The 22,400-nt window shown below is 42.5% G+C and overlaps 1 protein-coding gene across 1 annotated transcript in view; it reads right to left on the reverse strand.

Moving 5' to 3' along the window:
• Positions 1–234: 234 nt before the first annotated feature.
• The window catches only part of LOC310991896 (spermatid perinuclear RNA-binding protein-like), a gene marked incomplete at its 5' end in the record, with an annotated part of 43,194 nt that continues 21,028 nt past the window's right edge, over positions 235–22,400 (reverse strand). The window contains 10 exons of the mRNA XM_083979827.1: positions 235–1,866; positions 2,709–2,759; positions 3,592–3,715; positions 4,751–4,891; positions 5,868–6,002; positions 6,928–7,077; positions 7,969–8,177; positions 13,241–13,309; positions 15,152–15,245; positions 18,401–18,498. Coding sequence (XP_083835953.1) covers positions 1,781–1,866; positions 2,709–2,759; positions 3,592–3,715; positions 4,751–4,891; positions 5,868–6,002; positions 6,928–7,077; positions 7,969–8,177; positions 13,241–13,309; positions 15,152–15,245; positions 18,401–18,498 — 1,157 coding nt within the window. The 3' untranslated portion in view covers positions 235–1,780. The remainder of the gene's footprint in view (positions 1,867–2,708; positions 2,760–3,591; positions 3,716–4,750; positions 4,892–5,867; positions 6,003–6,927; positions 7,078–7,968; positions 8,178–13,240; positions 13,310–15,151; positions 15,246–18,400; positions 18,499–22,400) is intronic.

Below are 22,400 nucleotides of genomic sequence, written 5' to 3' on the forward strand. Positions count from 1 at the left end.
CTATTATTTAGTTCCCTACACTGGTTTTACAGCAGGTGGTGTGTTTAGTTCCCTGAACAGGGTTTAAAGTAGGTCATGTTTTTTAGTTCCCTACACAGGTTCTATTACGTAGTTCCCTACACTGGTTTTACAGCAGGCGGTGTGTTTAGTTCCCTGAACAGGTTTTATAGTAGGTCATGTTTTTTAGTTCCCTACACAGGTTCTATTATTTAGTTCCCTACACTAGTTTTACAGCAGGTGGTGTGTTTAGTTCCCTACACAGGTTCTGCAGCACTTGTTCTACAGCAGGTGGTGTGTTTAGTTCCCTGAACAGGTTTTATAGTAGGTCATGTTTTTTAGTTCCCTACACAGGTTCTACAGCAGGTCGTGTGTTTAGTTCCCTGAACAGGTTTTATAGTAGGTCATATTTTGTAGTTCCCTACACAGGTTCTATTACGTAGCTCCCTACACTGGTTTTACAGCAGGTCGTGTGTTTAGTTCCCTGAACAGATTTAACAGCAGATCATGTTTTTTAGTTCCCTACACTGGTTTTACAGCAGGTCGTGTGTTTAGTTCCCTGAACAGGTTTTACAGCAGATCATGTTTTTTAGTTCCCTACACGGGTTCTATAGCAGGTGGTGTGTTTAGTTCCCTGTACTCGTTCTACAGCAGGTCATGTTGTTAAGTTCCCTACGCAGGGTCTATTAGTTCTCTACACAGAGTCCATTAGTTCCCTACACAGGTTCTGTAGCAGGTGTTGTTGTTTAGTTCCCTACACAGGTTCTATAGCAGATCATGTTGTTTAGTTCCCTGAACAGGTTCTATAGGAGGTGGTATGTTTAGTTCCCTGTAGCATAAGGATTTATTTCTCTGGTGGTTTAGAAGTTGGTTTCCTATCTGGTTATTTCTTTAGTTCCCTGAGTTCCTCCTTCTCTGCAACTGTTCAATTGACTTTGGTTCCCTTACAAACCACTTTTTTTTTAGCTCCTTGTTTATTTACTTCCATACAGTGGTTATATACGAGATGTTTGTTTTTTTGTTTTTGTTTATTCCCTTCAGTAGCTGCTCACTTTTTTGTTTCAGATTTAGTAACTAGGGAACTTTCCAGCTGTGTGTCCAATGTTTAGTTCCCTCATTTTCCTTTAGTTCCCTACTTTCAATGGTTTTATTCCCTATTATGGTCCTGATGTTTTGATTTTCACATTTTATCTTCTGCATTTAACACGTTGTACCTTCTTTTGTGTGTCAGTTTCTTGTCTTTGTTCCCTGTAGGTAACATTTAGCCATGTGTGTGTGTGTGTGGTTGCTGTCTTAATGTGTTTAGTTTACTTTTTCAGTGGATTTGTGTTTAGTTCCCTGGAGTTAACATTGTTCAGGAGGTTTCCTGTCGTAGGAGGTTAATTAGTTCCCTGTAGTCGACAGCAGAGTTCATCAACCTGGAGCAGATGTTTAACTCCCTGCTGTGTAATATTTACCTGACCCGTCTTTTCTGTTTCAGTGAACTCAGTTTTTTTTTCTTGTGTGTGTGTGTGTGTGTGTGTTGCATAATAGTTTTGATGATCAAAGAGCTTATTTGTCAAAGTAAATTAATAACGCTGATGCACAACTTTCTAATGGCCAATTTAATCCGGCTGGTTTGCTGCTGCTGCTGCTGCTGCTGCTGGAGGAGCCCGGAGGGAACAAGCTGCTGATGAAACGTCTGTAAGAGTCAGTGTTGGAGTGTGAACTCAAAAGTCAAAGTCAGGGGGGTTTCCTGTGAGGGAGGGGGCAGGTGGAGGTGGAGGAGTGGGGGGTGGAGGTCCTAATAGGGGTAGATGTTGGTGATGGGGTAAGCTGTGGGGTATCTGATGACTGGGACAACTACTGAGGGCAATCTGGAGGGGAAACCTGAAGAAGAGGAAAGGAAAAGGAAGAACAAAACAAAAAGAAAATAACTCAAATGGGGATGATGATGATGGCGACTTAATGGATGGATTATTGATCAGTTATTTATTATAGACCGAATCGCCTTGTTGTTTACAACTACTTCCGGGTAGAAAACCAGCATGTAATTTGAACAGTCCTAGCAATGAACGAGAGTTTAGCTAGGCTATAGGCTATATAGGCTATCATATTTTTCACGCCCTATCACTGTTTAGACAAATCTGAAATGATTGAAGAAACATTACTATTTCTGTGTGTGTGTTTTGTGTTGCTATGTGTGGTATTTATTCAGTTTGGGGGAATCACAGTGTCTGGAAAGCATCAGTGGCTCAGCTGACAGGGACAGCTAACGGTAGCAGCTAAGCTAACGGCGGTAGCTAAGCTAACAGCAGGACGTCAGCTGTTAAAACCCTCCCGTTGTCGGACACGACATGAAACTACTCCAGTTAGCTCAGTCATGTTGTAACTAAGATATCCGCTGGAAAAAATATTTTTTCATGGACCGTTTATTGAGTCACTGAGTTATTAAAGTTAGCTAACGGTAGCTAACGGTTAGCCCGGCTAATCTATGATAACCATGGCTAATTACAAAAATATGCACACATAAATAGTATGTTTGTCCAATCATTGGTTTTATAAACTTTACAAACATCAGATTAGTCTAAACGGCGATATAGTGACATGAAAAATTAGATAAATATAGCTAAACTCTCGTCCATCACTATTGTTCTCATGCTGGTTTTCTACTAAGTAGTTGTAAACAACAAGGCGATTCATTCTATAGGTTCATCATCAGGATACTGTACCGTAGGCGGGGAGCGCGCCGGCAGGGCTGTAGCCGTAGGGAGCTCCGAAACCTGGAGGGGAGGAGAGAGACACGAGGGATGGATCAGTCTAACCGCTGCAGCAGTGTTAGTCTGATGATCAATACACAACAACTCATCATCTGCAGCTCCATGTGATCAGTTATCAGTTAGATGTGGTGTGTTTAAGCTGCAGCTTGTTAACGGTCAGTGACAACAGACACAGGGACGGTGATGATGCGTTCAGGAGCAGGTGACGACACGTCAACCACCAAATTAAAACTGTAATCAGTAATTGTGATGATGTCGGATAATTAATACAGCTCCTCCTCTTCCCCCCCCCCCTCTTTCTCCCCCTTCTCTTCCTCTCTCCTCCTCCTCTCTCTTCCTTCTCCTCCTCCTCTACCACCCTTCCTCCTCCTCTTCTTCCTCCTGCTATTCCTCTTCTTCCTCTTCCTCCCCCTCCTCCTCTTCTCTGTTCCACCTCCTCTCCTTTTCCCCCCTCTACCTCCTACCACCTCCTCTTTTTTCTCCCCCTTCTCCTCCTCTCTCTTACTCCTCCTCCCCTCTACCCCCCACTTCTTCCTCCTCCTCCTCCTCCCCCTCCTCCTCTTCTCTCTTCCTCCTCCTCTTTCTCCCCCTCTACCCTCTTCCTTCTCCTCTTCCTCCTCCTCCTCTCTCTTCCACCTCCTCTCCTTTTCTCCCTCTTCCCCCTCCACCTCCGCTTCCTCCTCCCCCTCCTCACTCTTCCTCCTCTTCTTTCTCCCCTCTTCCTCCTCCTCTTCTCTCTTCCTCTTTCTCCCCCTCTACCCCCTTCCACCTCCTCCTCCTCTCTCTTCCTCCACTTCCTCCTCTCTCTTCCTCCTCCTCTTCCTCCTCGTCTCACCTGGGGGGATGTATCCATGTGTGGGGGGGCTGCTGATGTACGGAGCTCTGGGGATGACGGGGACCCGCGGAGGTCGGGCAGCGAGGGCCGGGAGGGTCAGCACCGAGGTCACAGGTCGCTTTGGCTGCACACACACACACACACACACAAAACACAAACACAAACACAAACACACACAGTCATTGATTTGTGAAAATTGTTGTTTTGCTAAAAGAAGCTTCTTTTTTCAGAAAATTCAAACTGGAACAAACACCAAACCGGTGTGTTTAGGTATAAATATGTTTATCTGACTCACAGCCAGACTTTAAAAAAAAAGTTTCCTCAGACAGTCACTCGTTCCCTCAATCGATACACATTAAAACACAAACGCATCTGAAAGTATCATTCATTATATCAATTAAAACGTGAAGCTCTTTATTGGATCTGTGAATTGCTCATTTTTCTTTATACAGTCATGGTCGAAATTATTGGCACCCTGCACTTTCTTCTTTTTTCGGATAATGGTCCAAAATTTCTCCCTGAAAATCGCTCCAACTACAAATGTTTTGGTTTTTCAGTCGTGTATTTTCTTTGGTTTGCAATGAACCAACACAAAAAAACCCCGCTAACTGCCACAAGTGAGTTAAAAAAACAATTAAAGGAGCATCACATGCTGGAAATGTGGTTATTTCTTCCAGTTTTGAAAAGATGCCAATTATTTTGTCCAGTTCATTTTTGGAGTAAAATGTCAGTTTTGACATTCTCTACTCAGTTTTTTGTGTTTATTCATTGCAAACCAAAGAAAATACACGTCTGAAAAACCAAAACATTTGTAGCTGCAATGATTTTCAGGGAGAAATTTGGGCGTTATCCAACAAAAAAAAAAGTGCAGGATGCCAATATTCTTGACCATGATTGTCTCAGTTTGTGTGTCATCATTTAATCCTAACACACAGGTTTCTTTATCATCAGTCTCGTTTCTCTTCCAACTGCTGCTGCAAAGTGTTTAAACTGACTTTTATTGTCATTGTTCATAAATAATGTGAAAATAAAATGAACTTAACGATCTATGAAGGTTTGATCGTTCTGAAATCACTGTTGCTGCATAATGTCTTATAGACTCGTATAGGACGCTTCAATCAATCGATCGATCGATCAATCACCCCGTGTGTTCACTCACTGGAGGGTTCGGCCGTTTCTTCTTGTTGCTGGTCGACTTGCAGCCGGAGAACAGGCTGTTGAGAGCGGCCAGCGCCGCGCTCGCTTTGGCCACTTTCTTATTGGGACCCGTTCCCCGGAAAACCTGTTTGTCCACCTCCACCTGTCACACACACAAACACATGGAGACTTAAAGGGATAGTTCAACATTTTGGCAAATTGGCCCATTGCCATAATCCCTATAGTCATAGCAGTAGGTTCGTTGAAGGAGAGGCTTTGCATCTTTTCCCTGTTCAGGTATGGTGGTCAGCTCCCCAGAGGCCGAGGGAACAACTGTTGATGTGTTACCTGTTAAAGTAAAACTAGGGGGAGGAGTTGTCTGGTCGGTGCAAGCTATTTTTAGAACGGCGGAGCAGAGCCGCGAGCTGCTCAGAGCTACGCTACAGAGGTTGATGGGATTTCTTGGTTTCCCGCATCAAACTCATCAAATACACAATCCAACAACTCCACAACGCTCTGGTGGACAAGTTGTGACCTGCACATTCACCACGCTATGAGATAATAACAGAACGTTACCAGACAGAGTTGTTTTAGAGGCAAATTCATGCAAAACTGCTGATGTGCAGTTTTTCATCAAGCAGTCTCTGCATTTCCCTCTAAAACAACTCTGTCTGGTAACGTTGTGTTTTTATCCCATAGCATGGTGAAGAAAAGAAGAAGAAGAAAGAAAGAAATCCCATGAGCCTCCGTAGTGTAGCTCTGAGCAGCTCACGGCTCTTCTCCGCCATTCTAAAACAGCTTGCACCGACAATTAAGGTAACAAACCTACACCTAAACCTACAAACGTTCCTTGGTCAAAGATTTCAGTTAAAACATTTTCCCTTTTTTTCCCCTCCTGCTCGTGTTGTTGTGAAGAACTCAGACTGATCATCAGAGAAAACCTGAGATCCAGCCGTAAAAACTAAAATAAACTGAGTGTTTGTGATTTTTCTGGGATGAAACTGTTTCATGTTCGTTGATCTCTTCAAGTGAAGACGTTTTAAAAGAAGCAAGAACATCAAACACACTCCTCCCTCATCAAGACCCTCTGACTGTGTGTGTGTGTGTGTGTGTGTGTGTGTGTGTGTGTGTGTTTGCACCTCGATGATGAAGCGTTTGTCGTAGCTGCTGCCGCTCTCTGAGATCAGCTCGTACTTGAGGCCGCGGCGTTTCTCGTTCAGCTCCATCACCGGGTTTTTACCTCCGGCCGTCAGGATCGGACCCGGAGCTCTGGACTGAGGACGGACGGACGGACGGACAGGGAATCAAACTCACAGACTGGACATCACAACATCACACATCATAACTCATCTCTTCATGTTACATTGAATGAACCACTGATGATCTGCAGTTTGTTGTTGCCTCCATTCAGACGCCTTTAGCCTCCTGTGTGACATCACAAGCATTTGGCCACAGCGACTTGTCATCAGTCCATTAACCCTCCTGTTGTCCTTCTGGGTCAAGGAAGGAAGGAAGGAAGGAAAGATAAAGGGAAAGATGGGAGGAAAGAAGGAAGGGAAAAAGAAAGGAAAGCTAGGAGGAGGGAGGGAACAGATTGGGTCAATTGGGTCAAAAAGGAAGGAAGAAGTAGGGACAAAGGGAAGGAAGGAAGGAAGGAAGGAAGGAAGGAAGGAAGGAAGGAAGGAAGGGAATAGATTTGTTCAAGGAAGGAAGAAGGGAAAGAAGGAAGGAAAAAAGGAAAGGAAAAGGGAAGAAGAGAAAGATGGAGGGATAGAAACAGATCAGGTCAGTTGGATCAAAACAGGTAGGAATAGAAGAAATAGAAATAGAAGAAGAAGTAAGGAAGGAAGGAAAAAAGGACTGTGGAAGGAAGGAAGGAAGGAAGGAAGGAAGGAAGGAAGGAAGGAAGGAAGGAAGGAAGGAAGGAAGGAAGGAAGGAAGGAAGGAAGGAAGGAAGGGAACAGACTGGGCCGACAGGAGGGTTAAACTGATGAGTGAAGGAGCCAAGTGTCCAGTCATCACCTTGGTGATGTGTTCAAGTGCTGCTGTGACGCGTGGGAATCTCCAACACTTCACAGGTTTGTACCAGCGGCCACTGCCTGTTAATGATCCCAGTGTGTGTGTGTCTGTGTGTGTGTGTCTGTGTGTGTCACCTCCTGTGTGTGTGTGTGTGTGTGTGTGTGTGTGTGTGTGTGTCACCTCCTGTGTGTCCGTGGACGAGGTGATGGAGGTGGAGCTGGAGCTCGTCGACATCCTGTCGTTCTTCCCTTCGCCGTCCGACTTCTCGTCGGCGCTCAGAGAGTCCACGTCTCCGTCGCTGCTGAGCACGAAGCCCAGAGCCTGCAGCGCCTACACACACACACACACACACACACACACTGATTACCTGTGTCAATCTTTCTGATTAGAAATCTAAACTTGATAAACAGGAAGTAAATCACAGTTAATGTGTGTGCGCGACACCTTCAGGGCTACATGTGAACAAATATCCAACCGGTGTGTTTAGCTATAAATATGTCGGTAGCACTTCATAATAAGTGCACGCTATTAAGCATTAGTTAAGTATAAATAAATTCTGAATTCTTCATTTATAACACATTAATACTCATTGGTATGTAGTTTATAAATACATTTAGTGCTTATCAATGATGAGTAAAACATTTTACATACAATACATACATAGCCTACTAATGAGTATTCATGTGTTATAAATGATGAATTCTATATTTAAAGCTTAACTAATGCTTATAGTGTGTATTTATTATAAAGTGTTACCAATCTGTTTATCTGACTCAAGACCAGAGTTTTTCCCAGAACGTCAGTCGTATTTCAAAGGACTTAACCTCAATCGATGAGACACATGAAAACACAAACACTGTTAACAAAACATCTGGAAGTATCATTCATTATATTAATTAAAATGTGTAGCACTTTATTTGATCTGTGAATTGCTCATTTGGTCCAAATTATTGGCACCCTGCACTTTGAATGAATGAATGAATGAAAGATAACACTCCAATATCTCCCTGAAAAATCGCTGCAACTACAAATGTTTTGGTGTGTATTTTCTTTGATTTGCAATGAAACAACACAAAAATAAATGTTAATTGTCACAGGTGAGTTAAAATGCAAATTAAAGAAGCATCACACAATGATTTCTTCCAGTTTTGTGTGTGTGTGTGTGTGTGTGTGTGTGTGTGTGTGTGTGTGTGTGTGTGTGTGTGTGTGTGTGTGTGTTACCTTCAGGGCCACCTGCAGCTTGGCCGTCCTCTTGGAGTTGCCCGTGGCCTGGTACGTGGTTCCCTGGATCTCCACGGACATGGTGAAGACCGGCGCGTGCACCGGGCCGGACTGGGACAGCAGGCGGTACTGGAGGCCCGGGTGGATCTGGTTCAGACGCATCAGAGCGTTCATGGGATGGTTCGGGTCGGTCATCCTCCAGTCCAGGACTGAGGGACGGAGAGAGAGACTTTATTCATCCATAAAGGGACTTGTAGCAGCATCTCATACAGACAGACACAAAAGAAAACAACAACCATTAAAGGGATAGTTCAACATTTTGGCAAATCCCCTATAGTCATAGCAGTAGGTTCGTTACCTTCAATTGTCGGTGCAAGCTATTTTTAGAACGGCGGAGCAGAGCCATGAGCTGCTCAGAGCTACGCTACGGAGGCTCATGGGATTTCTTGGTTTCCCTCATCAAACTCATCACATACACAATCCAACAACTCCACAACGCTCTGGTGGACAAGTTGTGACCTGCACATTCACCACGCTATGAGATAATAACACAACGTTACCAGACAGAGTTGTTTTAGAGGGAAATACAGAGACTGATTGATGAAAAACTGTCCCTGAAGGCAACGTGCATCAGCGGTTTTGCATGAATTTCCCTCTAAAACAACTCTGTCTGGTAACGTTGTGTTATTATCTCATAGCGTGGTGAATGTGCAGGTCACAACTTGTCCACCAGAGCGTTGCGGAGTTGTTGGATTGTGTATTTGATGAGTTTTAATGAGGGAAACCAAGAAATCCCATGAGCCTCCGTAGCGTAGCTCTGAGCAGCTCACGGCTCTGCTCCGCCGTTCTAAAAACAGCTTGCACCGACAATTAAAGGTAACAAACCTACTGCTATGACTATAGGAATTATGGCAATGGGCCTATGGGCCAAAATGTTGAACTATCCCTTTAAATAAAACAGATTTAACCTGTTCACGCAGGCCCCCTAGTGGTTGGGACGCCGGCGTCCCAAATCAATAACACACGAACGGCGTCCTTAATATAACGAAAAGTAGGCATGCTGTAATGAAAACTCCACCACAGACCTTTTAAGGACACTTTCAGCAACAGGTAGAAAAAAAAACGAAGCTTCTAGGTGCTACGGTTTTTTCACAGTCACTGAAAATGTCTCAAACAATATCAGACTACGGCAGCCCGCAAGCGACGTCACGTCAACAACGAAGGTGATTAAAACATATATGTACCATCTGTACACCTCTTCTTTCACCACCAAAAAATCATAAACTGTCATATAAACAAAAGCAAAGCACAAAAATGCAGTTTTTACCCCATCAAAGGTTTAAACCAGCCTGCTCACTCAGCACACACAAACCCGGAAGTCATTTTCGAGTGCCGAAAAAGACGGACAATAATCAATAATAGACCCACTAAAACACTGAATAAAATTACAAGCTTACCCTTTTTTAAAAGCTGAACATGTGCTCGAAAATAATCCATTGATTGATTTTATCCATCGTGACCAGATATTCCTCGGCGTTTTACGTAACTCCGCAGTTCTAATACTACTCGCATTCTCCGGCAGACTGCGCACCCGGTTTTGCGAGTCTCTCGTCGCCTGTCAATCAAAGTCACGGGGGTGAAAACTTTTTGGTCCAATAGCAGAGACTCTAAGGTGTGACCTGATATATAATGATCCCTGATTGGGCAAAGCTTAAGCCTGCACCCAGCTGGTTCATGTGGTTCCCTCTCCCCCTAGTGTCAACATGTAAGCAATACAAGTCGACACAAAAAGTGTGTTTTTACTGCCCCAAGTTTAATTAAAAATAATAATAAAAGACAAAATGAACTATTTCAAATGTCCTTGTTAATTTAAGCCATCACTGATGGTTGTGGGATGTTTACTTCTGGAGTTTTAAAGGAAAATAACAATATAATACAGGCGAAAATAGGTAAATTCATGTTTGGATGGGTTTTGGACACTAAATATTCATCCCCAGAAATAAAATTTTCAAATGGCATTTTACTTATGTAACTGGTGTTCCTAAAACCCATCAAGTGTGTGATTGGCCCCAATAGGTTATCTGTTGGAAAAAAAAAAATCTCACTAAACCCTAATAATTAAAAACTGAGATAAGAACAACATATTTATTTTTCCATGGCAGCAGAACATCTGAGAGGTCCAGACTCAGACATGATTAAAAAGTGATGGATTCTTCAGGTTTGTTCAGATGAACTTTTTCTTTTCTGACATGATGAGATTTTTGTTTCAGGAAACGAGATGAAAACACTTTTTTTTTCTTTTTTCTTCTTGTTCTTGTTTTTTAACTGAATATTATTTCCTTTATTTCCTGGTGTGCAATGAACCCTGGGAAACGTCGCCTTCATCGCTCATGGAGACGAAGAACTGAATGGGAGGAGCCACTGAAACCGCTGAGCTGCACGTTTACATCCCAGGCAAAAACAATGATGCAGGCTTCAAAAATTGTTATCTCCTCCATATCCACAACCAATCGTAAACGTATGATTTACATTAACAATCTATGGAATTTTACAGTACAAGTCTTTAAAGGCCGTTTTCTCAATATGAGTTTTTCCTCAGACTCTGAACCCGAAATCTCCACTTCAGCAGCACTTACAGACACCAAACCTTCCAGTTTTATTCCTGTCTATATTCTGAAGGTTTTTACAGAGGGGATTGTTGATATATCATTCACAGCCTGATTCATACAACATTTTATTTCTAAAAACATGGCGAAATTTGATTTTTTTTTTAGGGCTGGTGACAGTATTTTCTCATTTACAAAGTAATAAAAAAAGATATCCAAAATCCCCTCTGTAAAAACTTCTGACTTTAATATGTCAACAAAATGAAACAAGAATTTTGAAAGAGGCTTTATCCATTTTTCAGATTTCGGGTCAGGAAATATATGCAAATTAGCGCATATTTCATCAGATATTGCCTAATTTACATATTTAAACATAAAATTTGACAAAACTTGTAATACAAAAAATATTTGTCTTAATGTGAGTGATAAACTTGGGAAGTTTCATGGTGATATCTGTTATTTAAATTTGTTACCCTATTCACCTGGGGTGTCTCGATCCCCTTAACTTTTCAACACTGTGATATTATAACCGCGGCACGTGGTCGAGGTTTTGAGTGTTTCCTGCTGCGGTCTCCACGGCGACGGCGGCTTGAGGAGCTTCTGTCAATCAACCGGCAGCGAACGGCCGCTCGTGAATCATCCGACAGCTTTTTTTTTCTTCCTCACACTCACTCTCCGTCTTTTTGTGTTGGATGGATCCTCCGGCGGCGTAACGACCGCGGTTCAGCGTGGTGAATATGTGAAGGTGCTGATGGACAGGTGGAGGAGAGGGGGAGGTGTCGACGCTCTGTATGAACACGTGTGTGTGTGTGTGTGTGTCGGGGTGTGTGTGTGTGTGTGTGTGTGGGAGGCAGTGATAATTGCAGTGTGCAGTATTAATCCCTCTCTATCTCTGCCTCTCTCCTTTGAACTGGAAGCAGATGAGAGTTGCCCGAGACGATCGTCCCACCGAGGCTCAATTTAATTACTGTGACATCCACAGACAGGAGGGGGAGGGGGGTGGAGGGGTGTGTGTGTGTGTGTGTGGGAGTGTGTGTGTGTGTGTGTGTGTGTGTGTGTGTGTGTGTGTGTGTGTGTGTGGGAGTGTGTGTGTGTGTGTGTGGGAGTGGGGGGGGGTCAGCTGAGTTGTGTTTTAGGGGATTTTCAAACATGTATCTTTGAGTTCAGACTAGGGCTGCCACGATTATTCGACTAGTCACGATTATGTCGACTATTAAAATCGTTGACAACTAATTTAAAGGGATAGTTCACCCAAAATTTAAATTTCACTCATTATCTACTCACCCTCATGTGGACTAAGGGCTGGGAGAAGTTTCAGAGTCCTCCGTGGCTTCTCTGAGTTACAGGGGGTCTCGGCGTAGCAGTGCATGTCCATATAACGGTTGCAAACTGTCTTTGTAACAAAAAGACACACCAAAAAACATCCAAATACCTCCATGCTGCTCGTATGTAATGTCCGTCTTGTATTGAAGCCCCGAAATAAGAAATTGTCCTGAAAAAAAATTAAATAAGTCTATATTTCAAGCTTGTTTTGTAGCGTAAGCTCCTCGAAGCTCCTCTTCCCAGTTCATCAAATTTGGACGAACTGGGAAGAGGAGCTTCTGCTACAAACAAGCTTGAAAAATAGACTTATTTAATGTTTTTCGGGACAATTTCTCATGTTGGGGCTTCAACACAAGACGGACATTACATACGAGCAGCATGGAGGTATTTGGATGTTTTTTGGTGTGTCTTTTTGTTACGAAGACAGTTGGTATCCATTTGCAACCGTTATATGGACATGCACTGCTACGCCGAGACCCCCTGTAACTCAGAGAAGCCACAGAGGACTCTCAAACTTCTCACAGCCCTTAGTCCACATGAGGGGGAGGAGATAATGAGTGAAATTTCAATTTTGGGTGAACTATCCCTTTAATAGTCAACGTTGTTTTTTTAACTTTGTTTTTCTCTCAAAACTGCTGCGGCACCTTCCACACGCACCCGCCGCTGCAGCTGCCCAACACACACACACACACACACACACCTGCACTCACTCAAGGCCCCCACATACTCAGGCGTAGCCTACTTGACTCCACGTACGTGTTCTCTCTCTTTTCTCTCTCTATCTCTCGTCCGTCATCAAGCGGCACCGGTGTTTTACTCAGCTGTTTGCACTTTATGCTACAGTTAAAGAATTGTTTGTTGCTACAAGCTGCATATTTCATTAAAGGTTTAATGAACTATCATCTTAATTGTCTTTATTTTTAGTTAGCATATACGTACCTTAAACACTTCAAGCTGAAAGCTAATGATGGATATATAGGAGCAGCTGCATGCTGGTGCGATAAGCTGTATGTTTTACATTCAATTTACGTATTGTATGATCCGATTAGTCGACTAATCGAAAAAAATAATTGGTGACTAGTCGACTTGCAAAATAATGGTTTGTGGCAGCTCTAGTTCAGACTCTGGTTTGTTTTCTCTTCAGTACAAGTACAAGTCTGATCTGATTTAAAAATGCAGGATGGTTGAAAAAGCTTGAATGTTTGCAGTGAACACATCCTGAGGCAGTGAACGCATCGCACATGTGATGATGTCAAACTTGATGTCAAAGATGTGTTTTTTTCTGCACAAATCAAAGCAACAACAACTGTCTGATTGTCTGTGTGTAATGTTGTGTCTGTCACCTTTCATCCTCTTGATGAAGTCTCTGTCGTCCAGTCCCACGTCGTCCCGCAGCCTCTTCTGACACGAGCCTGCAGAGGAATCACAGGTCACGTCACATCATCACAGATCATACGTAGATGAGAGCAGCAAGTGAGGCCACGCCCCCACTCCGGTGAAAACAAACTGCTGGTTTTGACTGGCGGTAAATACAAATCCCGCCGTAGTCCGTCTTGATTTGGCCTGGAAACCTCCTGCAATAGCTGACGTTTGTCAGGCAGACAGCTATATCACGTCGTTTTACTGAAAAAAATAAAGATTTAGGGAATGTATGTTCATAAATCCTACCGGAAAATGAGCCCACTCAGCGGTGAGAGGTGCGGTATATAAAGCTGAGTGAGACCTGTCACTCAACTGCCACTGTAGTGTAGTGGGTAGAACTGTTACCTTGGGTGCAGACGGCCAGAGTTCAAACCCTGTAACATGTGACATTTTTTTTTTCCTTAGCCCATTCATTATGTACGATTTTAGAACGGACCTTCGGAAAATTTTGGAATAGCGGACCTTCGGAATGGCGGTTAGGTTCTTTTAAAGCAGTACTAAAGAACTTTCAGTTTTGGTTGAGTTTGGCGGCGCCTGTGGACCAAAGCGGTAGTGTTTTGCCTGAAGGAAGACTCCATTTCCCATGAACACTAGCGTGAAGCCCTGTAAATATCCTGCATTAAAATTAACAGAAGACATCAAAACTAAGTTTCTGTTTCCAGTGGATCATTTCAAAGTGAAAACACAAACATAATCCATTGCTAAAGTGCTGTTTTGCCTGTTCCCTCCTTGTTGTGACTCGCAAAAGTGAAAGTGAAAGTAAAGTGAGAGCCGGGTTCCTACCATGCTCCTAAAGCTGCTTAGTGCCAGAGAAAGAGATACAGACCCCCTCAGACCACGACAGAGGTGTCATTCAACTTGTTGTAAGTCGATGTATCATCACAAAAGTTATGAAAATATTTTATGAAGGTTGAAAAGTTACTTAGTGCTGCTTTAAAGGGATAGTAGCATTTTCTTTTTTAAGTAGGGTTGTATGATCTACAAATAGCCCCTAAGTACTTCAATTGCAGTAGAAGACTCTCTGCACTCCTCCCGTTAACCAAATGCTGATCGGCGGGCGCTAACCCTGGGCGGAGGGATACGTGAGTTGGTTAGGTCCAAATAAAAACTGTGTTTTTCCTGCACTTTGAAGGGCTGGAAAAAATTATATTATAGCGAACAATGGAACTGTGTATTTTTTTTCACGTAAAACTTCTTTTAGGCCACGAAAATAGGCCGTTTCTTTGGGTCTGTTCACAACACTGTATGTTGTAAATCTCTGGGCAGGGCTATTATGGGCTGGCGTTGCTAACGGGAGGAGTGCAGAGAGTCTTCTACTGCAATTAAAGTACTCAGGGGCTATTTGTAGATCATACAACCCCACTTTAAAAAAAATGCTACTATCCCTTTAAGTTGTTGAATGAACAATATACCACACAACAACTCTTTGGCATTGTGGTTTTTTGTATTAGCGCCTATGGAACACACTGAGGACTTCTCCTTTGTTTTCACCGACGAGGGGGCGTGGCCTTTCACGTGACGTAGGGTTACTGTCTTCTATATCAATCATCACAGGTCACATCACAGGGTTTAACACATCAGTACTTCATCATTACACTTAACACATTCATCCTTCTCCAGATGAAGTCAAGACAGAGGAGAGTGGATGCAGGAAAGGGGGAATAAAGTGTGAGGAGATAAAAATAGAAAACCAGACACACACGTACACAAACTCACTCACAGATGAAAACACACACACACACACACACACACACACACATACAGAGAGACAGACAGACTGTCACACTCACACAGATCCACATGAAGATGAGACAATATGAATAAACACACACCTTCTAACAGCCTCGCTGAGGGTTTGCTGGCAGGGAGAGGATCCATATTCAAGACCTTGTAAAGCTGTCCAAAGGCTAGGAGGCGTAACGCATGCTGAAAGACACACACACACACACACACACACAGCAGACAGAATAAGGGCACATCACTACAGAGCACAGAGAGAAGCCCGTGTGTGCACTCACAGGAGATCAGAGAAATAAACAGGCTGCAAAGATACCATTTATTCTGCGATCAATACGCTTTAATTATCTGGGAAGCTCTCGGCCCCACGTTGCCGAGGAGCACCTGAGTCCTCTGGGAGAAAAGACTCCAAGAGGACGGATAAACACTCGCTGGGCACAAATTAGGAAGGAAGAAGGAGAAGGAGGAGAAGAGGAGGAGGAGGGAAAAAAACAAAAAACAGAAAGAAAAATATTCCCAGATTTTCATTTCAGGACGTTTCATCCGACTCCAGAGAGAGAGAGGGAGAGGAAGCTGCTCTGTGTCTCCGCCCGGGGGGAGACTTTGTTGTGCAGCAGCAGCAGCAGCAGCGGTTATGATGGTGGTGGTGGTGGTGGTGGTGGTGGTGTGGGTGTAAACGAGGAAGAGAGTTCCCACGCTCATTATGTGGCTAATTAGGCTGCCAGTTCGTCAAGCCTCCGCGGCTGCTGCTGCTGCTGCTGCTGATCTGGGGTCAGAGTCTGGGGCTTCTGAGGCCACTCTCCATATCTATTTATAGCAGCGCTGGTGCTGACGTGAGCGTGGGGCTTCTTCTTCTTCGCCGGGCCGGGGCGAGGCGGGGAGGCCGAGGGGACTCGCCGCTTTAAAGGGGGATAGTTCACCCAAAATTCAAATTTCTCTCATTATCTACTCACTAGGGCTGGGACGATACGCTTTTCTCCAGATTCGATTCTTCTACGATTTTTTGGATGGCGATTCGATTTAAATTGCGATTCTACGATATTGCCGATTCTCTCGATTTTTAGTCTTTAGCATTTTTAACATTTATCTGCACACAAATGCTGTAGGAGCCTGTAAATTAACATACTCCATTATAAAGTGAACTTAAACCCTTTTCAAAAACCTGTACTCTCTGTATGTAAAAAAGGCTAACAAATGCACATTGCACAATATAAAAAAAAAATAATAATTCAAATTAAAAAAAAAATAATAATTGATTTTTGAAAAAAAAAAATCGTCAAAAAAGATATTGCAATATTTATGTGAATCGATTTTTCTCCCACCCCTACTACTCACCCTCATGTCGACTAAGGGCTGTGAGAATTCACAGAGTCCTCCGTTCCTTCTCTGAGTTACGGGGGGGTCCGCGCAGCAGTATTTGTCCATATAATGGTTGTGAATGGATACCAACTTTCTTCGTAACAAAAAGACACACCAAAAAACATCCAAATACCTCCATAGTGCTCGTCTGTAATGTCCCTCTTGTATTGAAGCCCCGACATGAGAAATTGTTCCGCCGGTGACACAGGAAGAGCAGTGAACTGAGACACTTGGAGCTTCCGCTACAAACAAGCTTAAAATATAGACTTATTTAATTTTTTCGGAACAATTTCTCATGTCGGGGCTTCAATACAAGAGGGACATTACAGACGAGCACTATGGAGGTATTTGGATGTTTTTTGGTGTGTCTTTTTGTTACGAAGACAGTTGGTATCCATTGACAACCATTATATGGACAACTACTGCTGCGCGGCCCCCCCCCCCCCCCCCCCGTAACTCAGAGAAGGAACGGAGGACTCTGAAACTTCTCACAGCTCTTAGTTGATATGAGGGTGAGTAGATAATGAGTGAAATTTGAATTTTGGGTGAACTATCCCTTTAAATAACCCTCCTTCAATCACTCAGTGGAACGTTAATCGTCTGATTTTCTAGAATAAACGCTGACGAACGCCGGTGGTGCAGCATCGCAGAGACAGAGACACAGAGACAGAGAGAGACGTGTCCAGGCCTCAGGAGGAGTAGGAGGTTTAAGTCTGCAGCAGGTTTTATAGCAGGAAAAAACAGGAAGTGGAAGTTTTATGAGGCTCTGAGGGCTGCGTGTCGAGACCACAGTGAGCGAGCAGCAGCAGCAGCAGCAGCAGCAGCTCCAATTAAAGACTCTCCTCAGATCTGTGAAAAAAAAAGACTTCAGCGCTCCCAGTTTGTCTTGAACCCTCAGAGAAAGTTCTTGTGAGGTTTTGAGTTTTAAATCCAAACACGGCGAGGCGAGACGAGAGTAAGAGAGGCCGGTTAATGGAGGCTGTTAATGTTCAGATGGGAGGATGTAGGCGGGGGGAAAAAGAGCTCCTACAGTCTGTAACGGCTCCTGCCCGAGTGCCTTTGAGCCGAGCGTTAAACCTCCAAACTGCCCCAGTGGGACAGCAGCTAATAAACCAAGGTTATCATCACAGCTTTATTTCTAAGTTGTTAAATGTTCAGCTGCTTCTGAAGAAGAACTGGATCCAAGTCTGTGCAGATTTAAATAAAAAACAAACGTTTATGTCAGAAAGTTTCTCAGCTCAGTGAATATTTAATAGTTGTGTTTCTGTCTGAAATCCAAACATCCCAACACGTGATATTACTATTTCGGGTGTAATAGTAAATTGCAAATTTGATCATCTTCAACAAGAGAACTTTCAGTTTTTCCTCAAACCCACAGATCCCAGATGAAGAAGCGACGTTTCACCAGTTTGGCTCTGGCTGGAGTTCCTCAGGGTTCTGTTCTCGGCCCAGTTGCATTTTCTATCTATACTGGTCTTTTTGGACTGATATAGTCATTAGAGCTCATTAACATTAAAACTATGCCTATTTTTTTTAGTTAAAAGGTACATTGTGTAGGAATTACTCCCATCTAGCGTTGCGGTTGTATATCACAAGCAACTCAATTGTATTTTTCATTTTTCATTCTATCTATACTGGTCTTTTGGGACTGTTATAGTCATTCGTATAGACAACACATGCAATTAATCTGAATTAAACTCAGAGAAATAGTAGAAATATTTAGAATTCATTACATTTAGATTTGAAATAATGGTGAGAAGCCACGTGTGATATTGTGAGGCAAGTAATTCAGATATTTCAAAACCAGATTTCTGATGTGAAAATATTTAGAAATGGATTAAATTTGACTCTTGAGAAACGATCGAGCAGCTAAAATGGAAACTAACCAACAGTTGAAGCAATAACAAAGACTTTACATTGAAAATCTCGTCTCTGCAGAGCAGGAAGTGGCCGATGAAGTGGCTGATGGGTAAACGTGTACTGACCTGGGCGCTGTGAGTGATGGCGTTGGCCTGCTGGGCACCGAGGTGGGACAGGACGTCTGTAGGTTCCCTCTCACACGGGTCGTGAACTCCTGGACCTCCTGCAGACAAACCAGACCTCAGTGTCTCCACATCCACATCCACATCCACACTGATGCTCTAAGGTCAAAGGTCAAAGGTTTCCCAGGTCAAGATCAAACACCGCTCCATGTTTATTTTTATGTGTGACCCCAGGAGATGAATGTTTAGTTTATACACAGAGTGATATTAGTTTAAAATCCCTGCACCAACTTCCTCTGAATGAAACCAAAGTTAAACTTGAGCGTCTTTCATGTTGCTGCGAGGCCTCGGGGGGTCTCCGTCCTAATATGGAGCAGCAGTTACTACACTGCACACACACACACATATACGCACACACTGGTTTATCATAAAACACACTCATTAAAGATTTTTCTTCATCCTCCTGCGAGTGAGAATCTGTTTTCTGTGCTCGTCGGATTCTTAGTTTATTTACTTACTCACTTTAAAACCTTGTTTTCAGTCTCTGGGCTGATTTTTCTTCTAAAAACATAACATCAGATTTTTATTTGTCACCGTGGGGGGAAAGTGGAGCAGAGAGACGCCCGACTCGACGCCTCCTTCAAGTGACAGACAGACAGTTAGTTTCTGTATTTTTACACTCAGATGGCTGTGAGACTGTGGCTCCATCTCAAACCTAACAGCAGCGTTATGTAACGGGATGTCAGGGAGCGGCTCACACGTTTCAAAATGTTTTCAGAAAAACAGAGGAAATGGTTGAAAATCCACTAACGAGACGCTGATATCCAGGAGGTTTAATGTTTACTGTGTTGGAGCGGCGGCTGCACATAATCTGTCCGTTTTTAGTTTTAGTTGATGTGTATGTTAGCATGTTGGTTTAGGGATTTTCAACCCTGTGACAACGACTCAGTCCTCTAACAGTGTTATTTGTCAGATGTTGAAGATTTTGTCTAAAAGTGGCCAAGGTAGCATCACATGACGTTAGGAAATCATTAAATTATAATATTTTTTCCATATGATTGAAAACAGTTGTTACCTGTCATTTGTTTTACAGTATAATGGAGTTGAAAGGTTCAGCTTAAAGGTGTCAATCTCACAATAGAAACAATTGAATAAAGGTCTATGTAAGAAAAGATGTGAACACGTTCTTCTCTTTACAGTAGCCTATGTTCTTCTAAAGACTTCAGTGATGTCACTTCCTCAATGCTGAGGATGTTGAACTGAGCATTTCTTTTGTAATCAGGGGGAATTGGTAGCTATGTTGTTACGGGGTTGAATAACATTGGGGGACATGATAAAATATTGCTATTTCATAAATAATTGATATATGTTTTTCTTATTATGCATTGGTTTGGTTAAAGTAGTCAGGAATATTATTATATTCACAAAAACTAGTTAATTGCACGGAGATGCTGTGGAATTTTTGCTTGAGTAGAAAATGTTTTATATCTTTTAGTTTCCACATTTATGTTTCAAATAAAAAAAATTCAATTTGAATAGCTTGTCTGCATGATTATCATGCAGTTGACAGATATCAGCATTGGTATCAGTAAACAAGGTGGCACGGCCTCTATACTCACTGTACATGTACACGTTTAGAAAAACATTAATATATGAACCTGTTGAATAGCTTAGTATTGATATTTTTATGTGTTTGTCTCTTATCTATCTATCTATCTATCTATCTATCTATCTATCTATCTATCTATCTATTGCAGAATAACAAGCTGGCACTAGGCCTAGTTTGATATAAAACATTTTATATAATATAGTGGGGATCTCTGCTCCATCCCTCCCTCCTTGGCCTGAAAAACGTTGAAGACACCCGTTTTAAATTAAATGAAAAAGTGATTCTGGTCAATGAGGCCTATAAATTTGGCTATCATCTACTCCTTAGCAACCCCATTAAAAAAAGATCTAAACAAGATTTCTATTGTTTTTTGTGTTTTATAATCCAAAGACACATGGATCCATCAATTTATGGCTTGAAAAAGGCAAAAAAAAAAAAGTTAAAGGTAAACCTGAGGGATGTAAAATGCACCAAATTCAGGAAACAAGTCTGATGTTAATATCAGATTAAGCCCATGTGAGCATCATAAAGGAAACGTTCAGGACACAGTGGAAGCTGCTGCTGCTGGTGAAGTCGTATGTTGAGTTTAATCATGGATGATTCAGTCTTTGATCACAAACGGTGGATCATCATTCTAATTGCTGCATGTGGTCAAACACCAACCTCCAGTTTCTGCTCCTTCACATTCAACAACACATTTTCTTTTCCCAGCTCAACAGAAGGTTCCTCCTCCTCGTTCCTCCGAGTGTCTTTTTAATTTCGGTGCCAAACTTAATGATTTCATTTCTCTGCTCTGAGCTCAGAGTCGTTCCTTCTCTCTCTCACTGACGCCTCAAATATATTAATTTCTGTCAGCGCGACTTTCATCGTCTTCTACTAGATTAAAAACGGTTTAATGTGTTGAACAGAGCGACTATCAGAGCGACGACCTCATTCATGAGACACAGTAATAGAAAAACTAAAGACTGACATTGTCCTGTCAACATAAAAGATCTTTTTTCTATTTCACCTCTGAGTTTTAGTTATTGGAGAAAACTGTTGAATATATAATTTCTCTGTCAGCTGAACCGACCAGATCAGTACGTGTGATTAAACTCTCTTGTTCCCTCCGTGTTCCTGACAGAAGGAAGTAAACAACGTGACGCTCCAACCAGGACTCAGTCCACACAGCTGCTCCTGACTCCTCACTGGGGTTTTTTTTTGTTTTGTTTTTTTCCCAGCATGCTCGGCGCTGTGACAACTGAAGGACACCTGTCTGGTTTTACACCACGGCCGTCTCCTCTCCAAGGCTCCTTCCATTGCTTGATTCAATGCACTCGGGTAATTCAGACCCAGAGAGTCAGAGGAAGACACACCTATAAAAATATACACTTAAAGGAATAGTTCACCAAAAATTTAAATTAATTGTTGACTCAGCCTCATGCTGATGAATACTCCGGAGTAGTTTTTTAATCCTCAAAGTGCATCTGGAGACCCGGGAGGCCGGTTCGTAGTCCAACGAAAACTATATATGAGAGTAATAGCGCCCGACACAAAAATGCCCATAAAACTACAAAAAAACCATTTAATATTATATTTTTGTGTAGTTTTATTGACCTTTTTGTGTCCTCCCGGGTCTCCAGATGCACTTTGAGGAATAAAAAACTACTTCAGAGTATTCATCAGCATGAGGGTGGGTCAACAATGACTGAATTTCATTTTTTGGTGAACTATTCCTTTAAGCCCAAAATTATTCATAGCCCTGTCAAATACAAGGAATTTCTTAATTTTTTCAGTTACAGATGAGTACTTCAACTCAGATTTGACATAAATAGGAAATGGAGGCAAGTCTGGAGCCATGATCAATTAATTTAAGTAAAGTTACATTGTTAAAGGTTTTTATTTTAACGTTGAACAAAAATCACCACGTCCAAAATTTTTCATCCTACCCCAGTGATACCAAGACAAATAGACCTCGGATGTTTGAACAAACCGCCCCCTTAAGGGTCTGAAGTGTTCAACATTTTGGCAAATTGGCCCATTGCCATAATCCCTATAGTTTTAGCAGTAATTAATTGTCGGTGCAAGCTATTTTTGGAACGGCGGGGCAGAGCCGTGAGCTGCTCAGAGCTACGCTACGGAGGCTCATGGGATTTCTTGGTTTCCCTCATCAAACTCATCAAATACACAATCCAACAACTCCAAAACGCTCTGGTGGACAAGTTGTGACCTGCACATTCACCACGCTATGAGATAATAACACAACGTTACCAGACAGAGTTGTTTTAGAGGGAAATTCATGCAAAACCGCTGATGCGCGTTGCCTTCAGGGACAGTTTTTCATCAAGCAGTCTCTGTATTTCCCTCTAAAACAACTCTGTCTGGTAACGTTGTGTTATTATCTCATAGCGTGGT

This window comes from Trachurus trachurus (assembly GCF_905171665.1).
Source record: "Trachurus trachurus genome assembly, chromosome: 9".
Lineage (NCBI taxonomy): Eukaryota > Metazoa > Chordata > Actinopteri > Carangiformes > Carangidae > Trachurus > Trachurus trachurus.